Source organism: Populus nigra, chromosome 6, assembly GCF_951802175.1.
Source record: "Populus nigra chromosome 6, ddPopNigr1.1, whole genome shotgun sequence".
Classification (NCBI taxonomy): domain Eukaryota; kingdom Viridiplantae; phylum Streptophyta; class Magnoliopsida; order Malpighiales; family Salicaceae; genus Populus; species Populus nigra.
In genome coordinates this window covers 2,417,354-2,434,322 of record NC_084857.1, presented here as the reverse complement: position 1 = coordinate 2,434,322, position 16,969 = coordinate 2,417,354, and the positions used below count along the sequence as shown (strand labels likewise).

The following is a 16,969-nucleotide window of genomic DNA, read 5'->3' as shown; positions in this document are numbered from 1 at the left end:
AATATATTATTTTAAAAAAAGAAATTATATTAATACATTAAAATAATAAAAAATACAAATTAATAAAAATATATTTTTAAAATACATAAAAAAAATAGAAAATACTCAACTCCCAACGATCACTCGAGACAATGTCCCGGCTTTCTGGATTGCTGGTCGAACAACCACCGATTTTTAATTTTAATGGCATTGAAATTGAATTCCCGTCCAGCCTCGAGTATCCACGAAGAATTTTAAGGTGTCATAAAAACCTAAAAGTTGACGAATTTTACAGGAACAAATACAATGACAGGGTTTTCATGTTGTAAATTTTTTGAATCATTTATTTTATTGTTATAAAATTCGTTAAAATACACTAAATCTAAAAAGTTGAACTAAGCAGAGAAATGCTATTAACGAGAGCAATTTGACGGGGCACTGACAGAATGGATTCATTTTTTGCAACCAGCGGCCCATGTTTCTAGCGATGGTAACAGCAATAACAAACCCTTATGGATCGATATGAAAAATCAAACAGAAAATTCTGATCACCTGAAGTATCTCCACGGCCCAAGTATGTAGATAGAATGAGGGGTCATCTCGAGCATACATCATGGCAGGTATTTAAAAGTGAAATAATAATTATGATACTGTAAGAGGTGTTCAAGTCAAGATTGATTTTTACAATATTTTTATTTTAAATAATAATTTTTTATATCAATATATCACAATTAAAATAATATTATTTTTTAAAAAATCAGATTTTAACAAAAAAAAAAAACATGTTCCACCTGCCATCTCGACAGAGCGAGTAGAATAGTCATGCAAAATCAGAAGAATTACCGAGGAGTGAAGTGTCGAAATACAAGAAGACATTTATCATTTATTGGCTTCCAAGACATTAAAGGTTTAGGTCCAGACACTGTATTGTGGTATATAGCCATCCTACACGTGCTTGGCAAAGATTGCCTCAACAATACCTTGAGCTATAGGATGGTAACATTCACGAGCTTCAGCAAACACTCTCTTGGCCAAAATTTTCTCTTCTTCGTTTCCGGGGCCTTCAACAAGACCACTGTAGAGTGAGCGGAGGAACTTCATCCTCCCAACTTCCTTCAATGTTTTCTCCACCTCACCATAGTAATCTCTGCACCTGGAGGAGATAGCCAGTTGGAGAAATGCCACTTTCACCTCATAGTCCTTGGATTCCGACAGCCTATAGCGAGCATCCAAGGCTAACACCTGCATGTTGAATTACAACGATTAGTAAAATATAAAGAGTAGCTAACTGGTCAGGTTTTAAATTTGCTATTGAATGGTCACAAGTTTGCTTCTGAATGGTCACAAGTTCGAGTTTCTTTAGAGTCATTAGAGGTTTACATGGTCATTAACTTCAGGACCCGTAATATTAGTTAAGGTGTGAGGCCTACATGACCACATTAATAATAATAATTAAAAAAAAAATTATAACAATTAGTAAGACAAGTTTGTTCCGCTTTCACAGCGCATGAGCGCTTGTTTGAAGCTTAGCACGCCAAGGTAAAAACCTTGACAATTGAAACGTACACCAGCTCCCAAACCAGGCAAAGATGTACAAGAATTTTACAGAGATCTAAATGGTCTTTAGCATGGGTTACCTCCAATGAGAGAGCACATGCAGACGTGGAAAGACAAAGTAACTAGGAAATAAAGTTTCAAGAAATTAAAATTACTGCAGGCGAGAAACTTTTTGCAACAAGAAGGGAGGGGGTTAGCATGGGGAAATTGATAAGAGAATCAAGTCATTACCTGTGAGGCTTCAACAGCTCTGGGCAGGTTCTTTAGGTACAGCTCCCATTCCTGCCCTTTCCAGTTAGCAACTTCATCCTCTCTCGGCATCCTCCCAAGCTTAAAATCCTTTGCAAGTGATGTAATCTTTATATACAAGTTTGAAACCGGTTCATGAGCATCTGGAGGGATGCCAGTGCCCTCAGTCCATAGCTGAAGGTCAATATCTTTCTCTATTCCGTGAACATTGGCTTTCAGGAAATCAAGAAATGTCTCTGTGTCAATTGACTTGAACTTGAACGTGGCGATATATTTCTTGAGGAACTCGTCAAAAGCAGGTCTTCCAATCTAAGAATCTCAAGGGTAAAAACAGAACCAGTAAGAATATTACTGTTTGAAATATCTCCAAGTTCAAACAAGAAATAAATCAATATACCTGATGTTCAATGCGCCACAGAAACTGGAAACCCTTCTCATATGGCACTCGAGAGTACACGTCATCTGGGTCCACTCCTTCCTGATTGTTTTTTAGCTTAGTGAACTCCATGTTGTCCTTGAACCTCTCCATTTCCTCATTCAAACCTCTCCAACCAATTCCAATATTCAGAGCAGCTATATCTTCGCCTTGCACGACCTCAACAATTCTCCTATCCGCATATGTTGTGAAACCCTAGTTTCATAATCAGAAACTTATAACTCACAAGGAGCAAAAATTGCTGAGCACGGCATAAGAATAACCATGGGCTATTGGAAGTTTAAGAGCACATAACACATGGAAATTTATCCCAAAATTAATATATCAGAACCATCTGCTAATAGTTTCCCTCATCCAACACAGAGAGTTAAAACATGTCCCTCTTGAACACTTCAACAATCATAACAAACAATCAGCATTACAAAGGAACAAAGCAATTAAACTAGCATGAATTCCTCAATGCCATATTTTATAAAAGAAAATTTATTGAATCAGTAAACAAAATCAAACAATTTTCGTAAATAAAGTCAACCACAAACAGACACTGAGAGGCAACACATTTGGTACATCAGATAAGAACAAATACAAAGGAAAATGAAATAAAATAAAACTCCATTAAGCATACAAAGAGATACTATTTGAGGCGGCCATTAAACTGATACTGAATCACGAAAAAGAAGAAGTCAAATAATCAAATCAAATGTTAAAAGCAAACACTCACTGTACCTCATTCAACCAAAAATGCTCATTATTCTTGTTAGTGATCAAATTCCCAGTCCAACTATGAGCCAACTCATGCGCCACAAGCCGTGCGCCACTCGCATCCCCTTTAATCACTGTAGGAGTCAAAAACACCATCCTTGGATTCTCCATTCCAGCATATGGAAAACTCGGTGGCAAAACCAATAAATCAAACCTCTCCCAATCATACTCACCAAACAACCTCTCCGCTTGCCTAATCATCTCTTCAGTTCCTGCAAACTCCCTCGCAGCTGCATCCAAAACCCCATCAACTGCCTCCGAATAAACCCTAGTCCTCGGCCCCACCTCTCTAAACCCCAATTCCCCAACAGCAAACGCAAACAAGTACGGCGGAATTGGCTGTTCCATTACAAACTCCTCCACAACCCTCCCTTCCTCGCACCACAACGACTTCAAATCAAATCCAAATCCAGACTCCTCATTCGTCAACACCCCATCCAAATCAGTACCAACAGGGTCATGACGGTCACAATGCCTAGCAGACATAACAGCAGAAAGCTCCCGCGGAAGATTCAACTTTGCAGAGTAACAAACACGCGCGGCAGGCGTATCCTGGCAAGGAAAAACGGAGCGCGCGTGAACAGGGTGGCATTGGGTGTAGACAAAAGGGTGAGTTTTGTTGAAAGTTTGGGGCGGAGAGAGCCATTGGAGGGCCGAAGAGGAAGGGGAGGTGGAGTAAAGGATGAGAACTGAGGAGTTGTTGTCGAGATAAACGGTAAGGAGTCGCCCTTTGATGGGGTGTTCAGAAGAGGAGAGAGTGAAAGGGAGGGGAGCTAGAGTTGCAGGGTCGAGGATTTTGTGGATGGTGAGGGAGCGAGTGTCGAGAGAGAGCGGGCCAGTGTGTGGGGTTTGGAGGGTGAAGAGAGCGGTGGCGTGGATGGTGGAGGAAGGGAAGTGGAAGTAGAGAGTGAGGGATACGTGGGTGGTTAGGGGGTGAGTTGAATCAGTGAATGAGTGAGGATCGATCATTGCGGGGTTTTTTTTGGGCCGTGAGAGGGAGGATTAGGAGGTTTTATTTTGATTCTTTTTGAGGAATCTGATTTTGGGAATGGGAAAAGAACGATTTGGGGAATAATAGAAGGGAAAGAAGGGATGATTTGGTGCTGTTTGGGTACGAGCAAGGTATCCATGAAAAAGAAAAGAAGAGAATCAAGTCATCAACACTCAAGAGTCAATACTGTTGACTATTTCCTCGAACGACATCTGATAGGGGATACGAATGACAGGTCATATGATCTGAGACCTCCCTCCCAAGGCAACGACAGGCAAAAGGGACGACGCCTCCGCCCTGGGGTTCTTTCTGGGGTAAGAAAATGAACGAGACTCTCTAGATGGTCAATACAGGGCGGTGCTTCATATCGATTGGACATTTCGGGCATGGATTCAAGATCAGTCATGCACTCCGTGATCCTAGAGGCATATGGAAGGGATGCCGAGATGCAGCATGCTTATTCTGCTGTCAACAATCAACCTAGAAATGGTCCCTCCTCGTGTGTGCTTAACATGAATTCAGTGTCCGCAGGTTTACTCGAGAAAATTCATATTGGGTCGAGAGATGCTCTTCCTATCGATTGACATCAAAATCTGGCTAACAATCATCTGGAAGATAATTTCCTTTTGCCCGAGGAAAGAAAAGGGTTTCTTCCATATCAAAGATGATGAATAAAATGGAAATAATATAAATATTGTATCGAAACACCGAAAGGGTTACTTCCATTTCTAGACTGGCATTTTTTGGATAGGTTGAACTAGGAGAGGCAAATAGAGAAACGAAGACTGATTACAGTCATTAAAAAAAAAAAAAAAAAGGAGAAAAGGACGGTGCAATCGATGAAAGCAAAGCACATAAACGATGGTAGAATTCTACCAAGTCTGAAAACAACTTGTAATGTTTGTTTCCAAGTAGAAGACCAGATGAAGGCTGCACTGAACGATTTCTTGAACAACTCTCAGACTTGAGAAACAAAGTTGTAAATTTGCAAGGTTGTCCGTGAATATTTCCTTGTCCACAAGCCACTTCAATCTAATCAAACTGTTACACATCACTTGCTTCGATTCAAAAGAGAATTGAACATGCACACTAGGATTGGCATGGAGGAGTAACTATTGACATTTCCCAGTTACTACCATGGAGAAAACCCAAGGAACGGAGAACAGATTAGAATTGCATCGCAAAAGTTATTTGACAGTGATGATGCCATGCCGGGTTCTTACAGAAGTCTCAAACTCATGGTTTTCGCAAGACAATTACTGCATGGTTTCCTTGTATCGTTTAGCAGACAAAGCCTCTTTTGATCCATGGAATATACACTCATGGCATCGCAATTTACAGAGACACAGCTATAATTCCTTGTTGCGGATGCTCAAGAAAAGAAGATATGACCCTTCTTTCTAGAAACAACTGTCCCAAGAAATAAATTTACAACGCAATGGACATGTCATAGAGAAAAGATGCCCTGACTCGATTCATCAAACACAGGCATTCACTGTGTGGATCCTTATCAGGAAAATTAACTATACTGTGCTCTTCAATGCAGTTCCAACCCTTCACAGCACACCTCTATGCATGAAAAGTGGCAGTCAATGCACGACAGGATCATGTCTGCCAGCTGTAACCACCTCATCTACTTTCTAAATTCAAAGGACTCGCATCATTAAAAGAAAAGAATTGTTGCCTTGCCTTTGTGACTCTTGTACTAGAAGACCCCTCCTAAGTCCTAACTACTACTACTACAACCAGAAGTGCCTCGTATGAAAACAATCGACATTCAGATGTCAAGTCTAATGACATATGCTCCTATAATCCCAAAGAACCAGATTCCTTAAACAGCACAAAGCAGAATTGAAGGAATACCTTATCAAGGTTAACGCATTTGTCTCAAGCACATATGCTCTTCAGGCACTTGAATGACATCTAAAAAAACCATAAATGGTATGCAACACACAGCTACATAGATTCCTTAACAAACTAGTTACTGTAGGACCTAGAGAAACACGCATGGGTATGTAGAAAGAATCCCCCAATTCGGCAGCCACGATCAAACCAGGTAGAATACACAAAGTATACTGCACACACATTTTCCCAATATACCAAGTATATTGGCACAACCATAGATTTGGCTCCAATAACCAACCAAAAATCACAACAGGGAAGCAGCATCCCAAACACACAAAAGGGGTATGAAAATCAAACTCACAAAAGAAAAACAATGCCAAACATCCGCTAAAACAAATTCGTTAAAATAAAACCATAAGAAAATGACAGCCTTGTACTAAACTTCAAGACAATTATTAAGGTTCCAATTTTACAGATCCTACAACTTCATTCACACTTTCGTATCCAAAAATAGAACGTTTAATCATTAACTTTACTACAACAAATCAAAAACAACAAAATGGGGACCTTTCAAACAATACACTTACATCACATTACATTGCATCCACTATTGCCCACCACTCTCCTCCTCCAATTTCTGCACATAAGCCTTTAAAACCATGACAACATCCCTCGCTGGCGCCTGTAAAGTACCCACCAATCCAATAGCAGGACCCTGTAAAGCTCCCAAAATCTTAGCATAAATCTCAGCTCTAGACGGCATAGTTTCAAGTTGCTTAAAATCATCGGGCCCGTAAAACTTTCCTTCAAAGACAGCCCCGGTGAAATCATTCTCCAACTTCTTTTCCTTCTGAAAATCCCTATAAGGCTTTAAAGCTTCAGGTATCTCTTCGGTATGCACAAAAAGCCAAGCATTCATTCCTGTCATACAAGGTTTTAAAGCTTCCCATGGAGTGCCTTCAATGGCCTTATAAACCAAGGTGTTTTTAGCTACTATGAGTTTTGATGATTCAGGCAATGATCTTCTAAAGTCTTGAAATTGTTTGACTGTGAAGCCTGTGTATTTTATAGCTGCTAAGAGGTAGCAATTTTCGAGCTGGGTTTTGACTATTTCTACTGTTTCTTCCTTTTTGGTGCGGGAAATTGCGGATTTGATGGTAATGGGTCTGTGTGAAACGGAGGTTTTGTGGGTTGTGGGGAAGGAAAGGGAAAATGGGTTTGAGGGGCGAAAATGGGTTCGGGAAAGAGGGGGTTTCGAGGAGGGGAAGGAGAGGAGACCGGTGGTTTCCATGGTGGTGCTAGAAGACTAGAAGAGGAGGAGGAGAGTGTTAGCGCGTGCTTTTGTGGCTTATCTTATCATCGTCAGTTCGTGTTTTGTGTTTTGGTGTGCACAGAGTGGATGATGGAGAAAAAACGGAGGGTGAAAATATTTAAAATAAGGGGTGACTGTATTTATTTATTTTATTTAAAAAGGCCACTTAATTTTTCATTTACTTCTAAGCTCTAGCTCCATTTTCTTTTTTAAACTCCTTGAGACCAAATCTCACTCTTATTGGGCATCAAAGAGGCTAATTATATCCAAACTAATTCACAAAATTATTATTTTATTAAAACATTGAATAAGTAATATGAAAAATCATTTGGGTGACTGCTTAATTGGTTTTAATAATCAATTTGTTTTCTCGCATCGAATGTGATAACCAAAATGGTTCCCCACTTCCACTGCCGCATTTAAGTGGCCGCCGGCCGGCATCAGTATCACTACTCAGAGATAACTGAGTAAAATTGTGACCTACAATCCAACTAGAATAGTCTCCCCATTAGGATGGGATTGAATTTGAAGATATGGGAGAGGACTGGCCTCATGAATTGGAATTTCTGTTCAAAAAATCTAATGCGTCCGCTGTTTTTACCACAGTTAATTGTGATATCCGGGCTAAGTTTGAGGGGAAGAGAAATTGGGTCTGCTCTCTGCATTCTTAATTTTCAATCCCAAACAAAACCAGTCACACCCAATATCCAATCCTTCAGAACAAATGCAAAGAAAATCTGGCACATCCAATATCCAGTCACCGATGTTCCATTTCTATCCCATCAGTTTAAAATATTCCAATCTAACCCATGTAGTTTCTAAAAAGTTTTAATATCACCACTGAACGTTAATAAATCTACGGGAATTTAAAGGATTGCTTGCCCTTTTAGTTCTTGGAGGTTTTACAATTTGGCCGGCCCTTTTAAATATTCCAATCACGGGGCTATACACGGTGCATGAATGTAGACTCCCTCCCCTTCTTGTGATTATCCGGTTATTGTAATTTATCTGAATTACGAAGGAAAATTTTTGAAAAATGTTAAAGACCTCGTGAGATAAACGAGATAAAAGGCAAGACTTTTGTAAGCTGAAAAGGTCTATCATAAGCTAACCAAGAACATTACAAGTTAAAAAAAAAAATCATGCGACAAATATATCGTCTCTCTTTGAAATGGTCATAGTATTTTCCAGATCACTCACATAGTTGCGACAGCACGCCAAGCAGAGAGCCATGGCATCAGGAATCAGATGCTGATTTCTGCGAATCTCAGGCTTAAAACTTTTTTTTATATGTAGAAAAGAGCTTCAAAACTTTCTTTTATTGATTTCTAAAATAAAGGTTTTGAATGGATTGATTCTGAAGGAAAAATGGAGCATGTTGCGTCACAGAACGTCTATGAAATACACTCCCTTTCAAGAATATAGTCCACTGCCTCTTCAACAGTATCAATAACCTGCACAATTGAAAAACAGATCAGGCAAGACAAATGTACAGTAGTTCTTGAAATACAGTATCAATAACCTGGGTAATTTGTCAGTGGGGAAACGTGTGATCCTATCATGTTTATGAATATTAATTTACAGCATGCAGAAAGTTTCATCGTTTGACTTGCCAGATCTGCAGGAAACTCTGCATGGTTATGTTTCCCGCGGAAAACACCTGTCCTTGTTAGGATAGAAAACCAAGGATGTCCTGCCTGAAAGAGAAACGAAACAATTTTCTTTTATTCTCAACATGTGCATGGGGAATGCCAAAGAAATTGGTATGGAAATCTTATGTGCTCCACCAATAAAAGCTACAAGGAATAGGCAGGACAAACCTGTTGTGCACCTTTAACGTCAACTGAAGGATTGTCACCAATCATATAGAGAGTTTTGAATGACTGTAACCCAGAATCTCCAGGTTCCTTAAAATTATCACTATGATAAGATGGCTGAAGTTGCTTCAACATAGCTTCAGCATTCTTAAATACAAATGGATCAGGCTTCCCAAAACAAACATACTCCAGTGGATTATAGTGAATTCTGCAAGCAAATACCAATTAACAGACATTATATATATAGTGGAAAACCCAAAAATAGTACTGGGTCTTTCTTTCATCTATCGCGAGCAATATAAGAGAAACATGTTTAGCTGGTCAATGCTAGTGGTGGTTTCTTCCTTCTCAATTTTATCAAATCAACTCCTTCAAATGTCTTATCCTGGTATTCATAGATCTTCCTAGAATTATATAGTTCTGATTTTTCTGTGAAAACTACCAAATTTCTCTTACTAAAATAGTTGCTCAACTAAAAAATGAGCCAACAACAGCAGAAAATTCTGAAATCATGACTTAGTACGTCACAAAGCTCATAGTAGCCCTATTCTGAGATCCATTTAGACATGTAAAACCCAGAGATCCATTGGCAAAACCACTAAGATTGATGCAATCCTATTTATTACAAAGTGAAATATTATGAAATTTAATTTTAAATGGCCGAAGACACTGAACTTACCTGTTGAAGACACTCTCCAGAGCAATTCTGAAAGCACCCATTCCAAGTCGATTAGAAGGAAACGCAGCCTGTATATCAAATAAGCTGATTAGGTGATATAGAATCCCATGTTTCCATAACTGAGCAGAAAAATCATTAAAGCCAATTTCCACAAGCAATTATAACTTGTAAGAGACTACTTTATAAGAAACAGGAGAGTATTTATGAAGATGGGCACAATCACGTGCAATGTGGATTTCAAAATCAAACATACTGGTCAGATGATCCTTCAGAATAAAGGTAGCAAAACTTCTTGCTTATAAGTTTTCATTCACTTCCATTCAATTCTAAAGAAAGAGTTGTGCATTGGAGAATCCAACTTAAAGCCATTTGAAGGAACCTACAAGTTACAACCAACTGTTACTATCTAATAAGCAGGACTACCAACCTGGTATTCGAGATCATCAGCGGCAAAATATAGAGGAGGCTGGGGCTGATGCCCATTCTCCTGTCCAGGAAGACCTCCACATCTTAAAACATCACAGAGAACCTAATGTCATTCGTTAGTCAGGGCAGAGCTTTGTTAGGTACATATGACTAAGTTATGCTAAATCCAATTAAATGAAATGCAGCGAGACAAAAAGAAAAAAAACTCCATTGAGTAAAATTTATCACATAGCACCAATTAAATAAATATAATAAACTTCCATTCTTTTTCAAAATTTACAGCAGTGTTGAGAACTTTTCATGCAAGGGTTAATAAAAAACCTAGCCTGTTACTATTAACAGTACCACATTACAATTTCATGATATTTTTAGATGTCAGCAGCATTTTGATTGATGATTTCTTCTGATTCATCAGGTACATTAGTTCTCATTTCTGAACATGTAACAAATATATTGCAATACAAAAGAGTTGCTTCTCAGGTCAGCCACAAAGTTTTTTGTTTCCTGCCTCAAAAATAGTACAATTCAATATCTAATTGATGAACTGCAGACTTTTCAAAACAAAATATGGTTAAAACTGCGATTTGAAATTATATCCATACACAACACTTGGATAACTGATGGTAAAAAGGAAGTGAATTATAACATGGACAGCACTTGATAGAATTTGGAACAATCAAATTTAAAGGGAGCTAATATATGGAGCTCAAAAGATACAGTGACTGGCTTATATTACATTACCAAATGAAAAGGAGAAATACCTGAATGTCCCTGCCCCAATCTACAGGATCGCTAACAACAAATACCGCCTTAACTGTTTCAGAAGAAACATCATATCTCGGCACTGTATTCAGGGGCAGACTGCTCCTATCCAACCCCTGCTTAGTTGTCCACTTTTTGTATTGAGCCAGAGGATCAATGTTTTCAAAACAGGAAGCATACTCGTCCAAGGATACAGCTTTTCTGCCATGAAGAATAAATCAGGCCATATGGAATGTGAAGAAGTCTCGAAATCTAGGAATAACAAAATAAATGGGACATTACAGGGACCTTACTTGAAACCATACTCAGACATTACTACAGCAGGTTCTCCTTTTCCAGTGGCAACAATGAGTTGATTCTCGTATCTGAGGGGAAGCAAAAAAACAGGGGGGGAAAGGCACAATTGACAACACCACCTTAAAAAATCAGAAAGATTATGGATTTCATTGACACTTCAGAGATGAGAATTGTCGCAATACAGATAACAAATCTGGAAGTCAAATAAATCTACTAGGTCAATGAAACCTTTTTCCCTTGGGATGGCTCCTTTTAACTTATCTGCTCTAGCTGCATTTCCCTAGTTCATACTTTGGTTTAGTCATAAATTAAAGTGGGCAGGCAATTATATTGATTTCTAAAGTTGCAGCCAGTCCTTCCACTCCAACATGTCCTTGAGGAGATCCTATTCCACATCTCCCACGCTGGAACGACACATCTCATTTATAATTTGTCAATGACAGCAATGTGCTTAATATATTAACATGGTATTGTGGTAACCAGGTTGAAGATAAAGGAAAATGGGAGGTCGATGACAACAACAGCAACAAAAAAAAAAAAAAAACTAGGTAAGTTGCGGGGAACATGTCATTTTTTGATATTGAAGACATGTGCATAAAATAATATAATAAAATAAAAAAACCTCAAAATCAATAAATATACATATACCTTTCCATTAAACTTTTAAAAGGTGAATGACCCTGTAAAACCTGTACCAGGAAAAAGAGACAGCTATGCAAACGGTTCCACAGTCAAACAATGGTGGTCACGGATAGACTAAAAAAAAATGACAACGAGTAAATCATATAAAAATAAAATAAAATCCCAAAGTAATACCTGAGAAGGTAAAATCTTTACTCCAAGCAGTTCGCTTAACTCACTAGCTCTCCTCGATTCCGGAATGCCACCTCCTGATAAAATATAATATCAGGAGAATATGCAATTAGTCATTTAACTGCTCTACTGTTCGCTCTAACAATCATATTTCTGCTTTGAGATTAGGATCTAAACATTGCTAAAATTCATACAAATGCAGGCAGCGGGCCATCGATGCCTACACTGTTTCATAGATTCATTACATGAGGACCATAGCAGTCATCTTCTTTTACAAATAGCTAAAATAAACTATTTTTAAGCTAGTGGATGACAACATTTTAGAAAATAATTATTGAAATAGCTCACCATTTGTCAGGAACAAAAAGGGAACGTTCAAGTTTCCTGCAGAGTAAGAGGCAGTAATCACAATTAGATGCAGCTAGCATGTATGCACGATGCGTATAAATACATGTGTTCATACAAATGCAGATCCGTTTAGAGTACCAGAATCTCCGTATAATCTACGCAGAGCTTGAGGAGAGCCGCCGATGGGATCTTTACCACGAAGAATAACGCCATCGATATCAAAGGCGATTCCAAAAGAGGACCTGTGAATTGTAATCACCGAAATTTCCAAATTAATTTCGTCTTAATTTCCATTGTTGTTATTGTACAAACAAAAGTCTTAGGAGTTGGTTAGATGAACCGTCGTTTCTGCCCTGACTGAAGCTGTGAGGAGAAGGAACGCGAGGCATGATATTGAAACAGAAATGGCGCTGCTTTGTTTTTTATCTGGGGAAACCCAAACGCTACCGTTTTTTGGAATCTCATCTCTCTCTATGTCTCTGTCTCGCTTCTGGTACAGAGGTTAATTCTCGTTAAGGGAGGAGGCAAGGAGCCTTGTGGCTGTAATGCGTCGTGGTTTTGTGTAAACCACAAGCGCCACGAATCGTCGACGAAAAACTAAAATCGCCGCCCCGCTTTATCATTATTTCCTTTTAATTTATTTTTTTTATCTTGTTCAATTTTATTGCATGCTTTGGAATATTCACTGTGTGTTAAATTAGTTAAGATTTTATTTTTACTGGATGTTTTTCACTTGATTTCAAGGCATTTACATGGGAATGTGGCTTTTGGATAGGTGACGATGCCAAGCCTATATCATGTTATTTGTTGTTCTGCTCCCTTGAGAATTGCCATCCCTTCCTCGTCAATCATGTGAGGTCTGTGCGAGTGTATTCTTTTTAACTGTATATTGGATAATTTGTATACATGTCAACTAATTATTTAAGTTCATAAAATTAATAATTAGATAAATTTTAAATAGAATTTTAAAAATAAATCCGCCTTGTTTTTTTTTTAGCTACGGTGGTGTTAAACTGACTGAAATAGCCAGATATATTAAGATGTTACAGGGGAATAATTTTGTCCCGTTGAAAATTGGAAAAATCCTTTCTGGAAGCAGCGGAGAGGAAATAATATGGTTGGTTTTGGGTTTGCCCGAATGAGGGTAAAGACTGCCACCACAGACATGCACTTCCTCCTGGGTATGTTTTAGAATCTCAAATGAAGGCACTTCCGGAAGAGGACGATGACAAAATCCCCATTGAAGAAGCGATTGAAAATCAGGTGATGATCATATTGGTTTTCTTTAGCTTTTACATTGTGTCCCATCTTTCTAACTACTTCAAGATATTTTTATTCTACATTCAAAAAATACAATTTTTTTAAAAAAATTAAAAAATATATAATTTTTTTATCATATTTTTAAAAAATAAACTTTTATTTAATATTTATATAATGAATGTTAATACAGTATAATAACTAACAAGGAATGGATAATTAGCTCGCGCATGGGAGATTGAACTAGACAATAGAAAAATCTTTGATTGCCCCTTAATTAGCATCTGTATCTTTTGAAATTAATTTTTTGATAATTATAAAATTCTAACAGCTTTTTTATTTTAAAACTTTTTTAAATGGTTCTTTAATTCTCTAATTTATTTATTGTTACATGCTAACAATTTATATATACTACGCACTTTTACAATTAAAGGGTGCCAAAAACTATTGTATTTTTTTATATATATGCAAAACTTGCTTGTATTTTTTTTTGTTTTTGGTACGGTTGTTTTTGTGACCTTTGTTTTAGAAAAGAAATTTGTTAAATTTTAAAAAATATCTTTAAAAACAGTATTGATAAACTCTTTAAATTTTATTTTTTTTATGTTATTTATCATATTTTCTTACAAAATACTTCTTTCTCGTGCCTTGTAGGAAAGTTATTAGTGTTTTTTTTTGAGTTTTAACTATTGTTTATGTGCTATTTGTGAATTGTGTGAGATTAAAATTTTTTACTATAATTATTAAACTTGAACTAATCTAATGGGTTAACTCGATAATTAGATTGATCTAGGTAAGATAAAAACTGTTTAGAGTAATAATCCAATCAACTTAAATAAACTCATACGCTGCGGAGTGTTTTTTTTTTTTTTAATAAAGAAAAAGACTTTTATGCACATCTAAAACGAAAACAGTACCCTATTTGGACTTGGGCTGTATGTACTGATTCCATGACAAGCTAACATATATACATATATTATTATATCTTCTTGTTCCGATTTATATACAGATTGAAAGCCGGATCACAAGCAAGCATGTTAGTCAAATGGTGGAAGAATGTTTTGTTGACAAGAGGAAGAAATGTATTGTATTTTTTTTTCTTGCCTTGTTGATGGGCAGACGAGGCTTGCATGTAACATGTACATAGCTCTATTTGACTGAGGCAAATCCGAATGAGATTTTTTTTTTCAAGTATGGTTTTTTTTCTATATCTTTTTTTTTCATTTGTTTTAGTTATTTCTTAATATTTTTTAAAGTTCAGTGTATAAATATTAGAAAAATATTTTATTTTTTCGATGTGGGATTTATAATTTTCTAGTGTGTGTATATTCTACGTTCACAAGAAAAAAGTTAAGTTTTTTCAACGTGGAATAAAAGGTTTTTTTGTTTAAATATTTCAACTTAAAAGAATAGCATAATATATTTTCAATATGGAATTTGAAACCCTTTAATATATAAACTTATGTTTATAGTAAAAAAGTTGTGTCTTTTCAATGCGGGATAAAAAAGTTTTTTAGTTTGAATACTTCAACTTAAAAAGATAATATAATATTTTTTCAATTTAAAATAAAAAAATTTAAAATATTTTTTAAAACTTTATTATTTACAACATGTATAGTCTATATTCATATTAGTTGTTTTAAATTTTTTATATATAAAATATTAAAATTTTAAATAATTATTTTAATTATTTTCTAAATTAACCTATAAAATTTAAAATCCAGTTTTTTGATCGAGTCATTCATGTCAAGTTTAATAAGTATGATTGTCAACTCTTCATGCAATGGAAGAAGAAAAAAGCGGAAGAAAGAGAGGCTAGCTAGGCTGCTCGGCGAGCAGAAAGGGCCAAGTATCTAGAGTTTTTTCTTTTTTTTTGATTTCTTTTTTATTTATATGGGGTGTTCGGGTTAACTTGCGCGCATCACGACTATTACCCACGGTCCACTGGATATCCTGCAAGCCCAAGAGCAGGTTAGACATCGCGAGGATGACATACGTGCACATCGAGTATCTAGAGTTTTTTCAATTCAGGTATTGGTGTTTAATGGTCCATGGTTTTCTTGTGTCTAGTCTCAGGCCAGTGTCAATTCAGTAGCAGGACCACGTTAACAAGGGCAGTTGCTGAAACGGAAGAGGCCCTACCTGACGATGATGGATTCGATGAGGAGCTGGATTGGGACGAGCTGGAAGCGAGCTTGTCAAGAACATCTATTAAATTCCATGGGCCTGGTATTGAATTCAAGGCTTCACCAGAGGGGGGAGGGGGGGGAGGGACAGTTGATGGAAAAGTCAATAGGCTACCAAGAGACAAGTGTGCGAGAGTATCAAATCCACGTGTCAATAGAAATGATCCACGTTTAAAGTTGGGGCATTTTTCTGTTATTTTCACTTGCGACGTATCCATGTTGATTGTTTTTTATTGTAGATTTTTGTTTCCCATCCAAACCATCTTATCAGACCAATAGAATTGCATCAATTGATGCACGTGCTCCTCTTCCGTGATGGAATTATTTTTATCGGGCCAGAACAGTGCCGATCCGATTAAGAAATCAGATCTTCATATATAAATTGATCTAGATTAATTTAAATTAATCTTAAAATATTTAAAAAAAATTAAAATTTTAATATTTTTTATGAAAAAATTAAAAAATAATATATGTGAATATAAACTAGATATGTTACAAATAATAAAGTTTAAAAAATTATTTCAAAATATTTTTTATCCCACTTTAAAAAAATATTATACTATGATGTTATCATTTTAAGTTAAAGTATTTAAAACAAAAATGTTTTGTATCCTAAAAAATATATTTTTTTATAAACATAGAGTATATATATTAAAAGATTTCAAATCTGATATTGAAAAAATAATTTTTTTTCTTGTAAACATAAACTACATATACTAAAGGATTTTAAATCCAATATCGAAAAAATAAAATATTTTTACAGTATTTATATAATGAAATTTGAAAATAATTAATAATCAACTAAAAAAATATAAAAAGAGGGGTTTGACTGGGAAAAAACACATTTAAAAAAAATCTCAACTAAATTCAAATATTTTTTTTTATTGGGTTAACTAGATTTTACAGGGTTTTTATTCTGATTCATTCTGATCTTTTAACTTGCCTGAACTGATTGAACCACTAAATTAACTAGATTTTGCATCGATTTGCCAGTCTGGTCCGGATTTAATAACATGAAGAATTCCAATTGATTAGATATCACGGCACCCTATATATACGGAGGCAGGTTAAGCGCATGATAACTTTCAAAGTCACCATATAGGCCCGCTGAGCAGTCAGATCCTTCTCCGGCCCTGCACTCACAATCCCATGTTCGATGAAAGGCATGGTACCTGAAGCCAAGAAAATTAATACAGTAATTGGTACATGTGTATAATAAATATGCAACTAGGTACACTGTACCGACAGATTTT

At 36.4% G+C, this 16,969-nt stretch overlaps 3 protein-coding genes across 6 annotated transcripts; all 3 read right to left on the bottom strand.

Annotated features, from left to right (window-relative positions):
- Positions 1-829: 829 nt before the first annotated feature.
- Positions 830-4,120, bottom strand: LOC133696464 (leucine aminopeptidase-like). The gene is made up of 4 exons (XM_062118654.1): positions 2,948-4,120; positions 2,183-2,416; positions 1,768-2,094; positions 830-1,221 (listed from the first exon to the last, which is right to left on the bottom strand). Exons 1-4 carry the CDS (start codon positions 3,950-3,952, stop codon positions 925-927), a joined length of 1,863 nt encoding a protein of 620 aa, XP_061974638.1. The 5' UTR covers positions 3,953-4,120; the 3' UTR covers positions 830-924.
- Positions 4,121-6,202: 2,082 nt separating this feature from the next.
- On the bottom strand, positions 6,203-7,241 carry LOC133696465 (large ribosomal subunit protein uL10c-like). The gene has a single exon (XM_062118655.1). The coding sequence runs from the start codon at positions 7,108-7,110 to the stop codon at positions 6,427-6,429; it is 684 nt and encodes a 227-aa protein (XP_061974639.1). The 5' UTR covers positions 7,111-7,241; the 3' UTR covers positions 6,203-6,426.
- A 1,017-nt stretch (positions 7,242-8,258) lies between these two features.
- On the bottom strand, positions 8,259-12,889 carry LOC133696500 (mitochondrial hydrolase YKR070W-like). 4 transcript variants are annotated; one of them, XM_062118699.1, is made up of 12 exons: positions 12,614-12,888; positions 12,412-12,515; positions 12,274-12,309; positions 11,929-12,002; positions 11,761-11,801; positions 11,109-11,231; positions 10,815-11,016; positions 10,055-10,156; positions 9,628-9,695; positions 8,952-9,156; positions 8,745-8,828; positions 8,259-8,585 (listed from the first exon to the last, which is right to left on the bottom strand). In XM_062118699.1, the coding sequence occupies exons 1-12, from the start codon at positions 12,736-12,738 to the stop codon at positions 8,526-8,528; spliced, it is 1,224 nt and encodes a 407-aa protein (XP_061974683.1). In that variant the 5' UTR covers positions 12,739-12,888; the 3' UTR covers positions 8,259-8,525. The 4 variants fall into 4 exon arrangements, with proteins under 4 accessions (XP_061974683.1, XP_061974685.1, XP_061974682.1 ...); XM_062118701.1 differs by having other exon boundaries at positions 11,109-11,180; XM_062118698.1 differs by lacking the exon at positions 8,259-8,585 and having other exon boundaries at positions 8,631-8,828; positions 12,614-12,889.
- Positions 12,890-16,969: the final 4,080 nt, after the last annotated feature.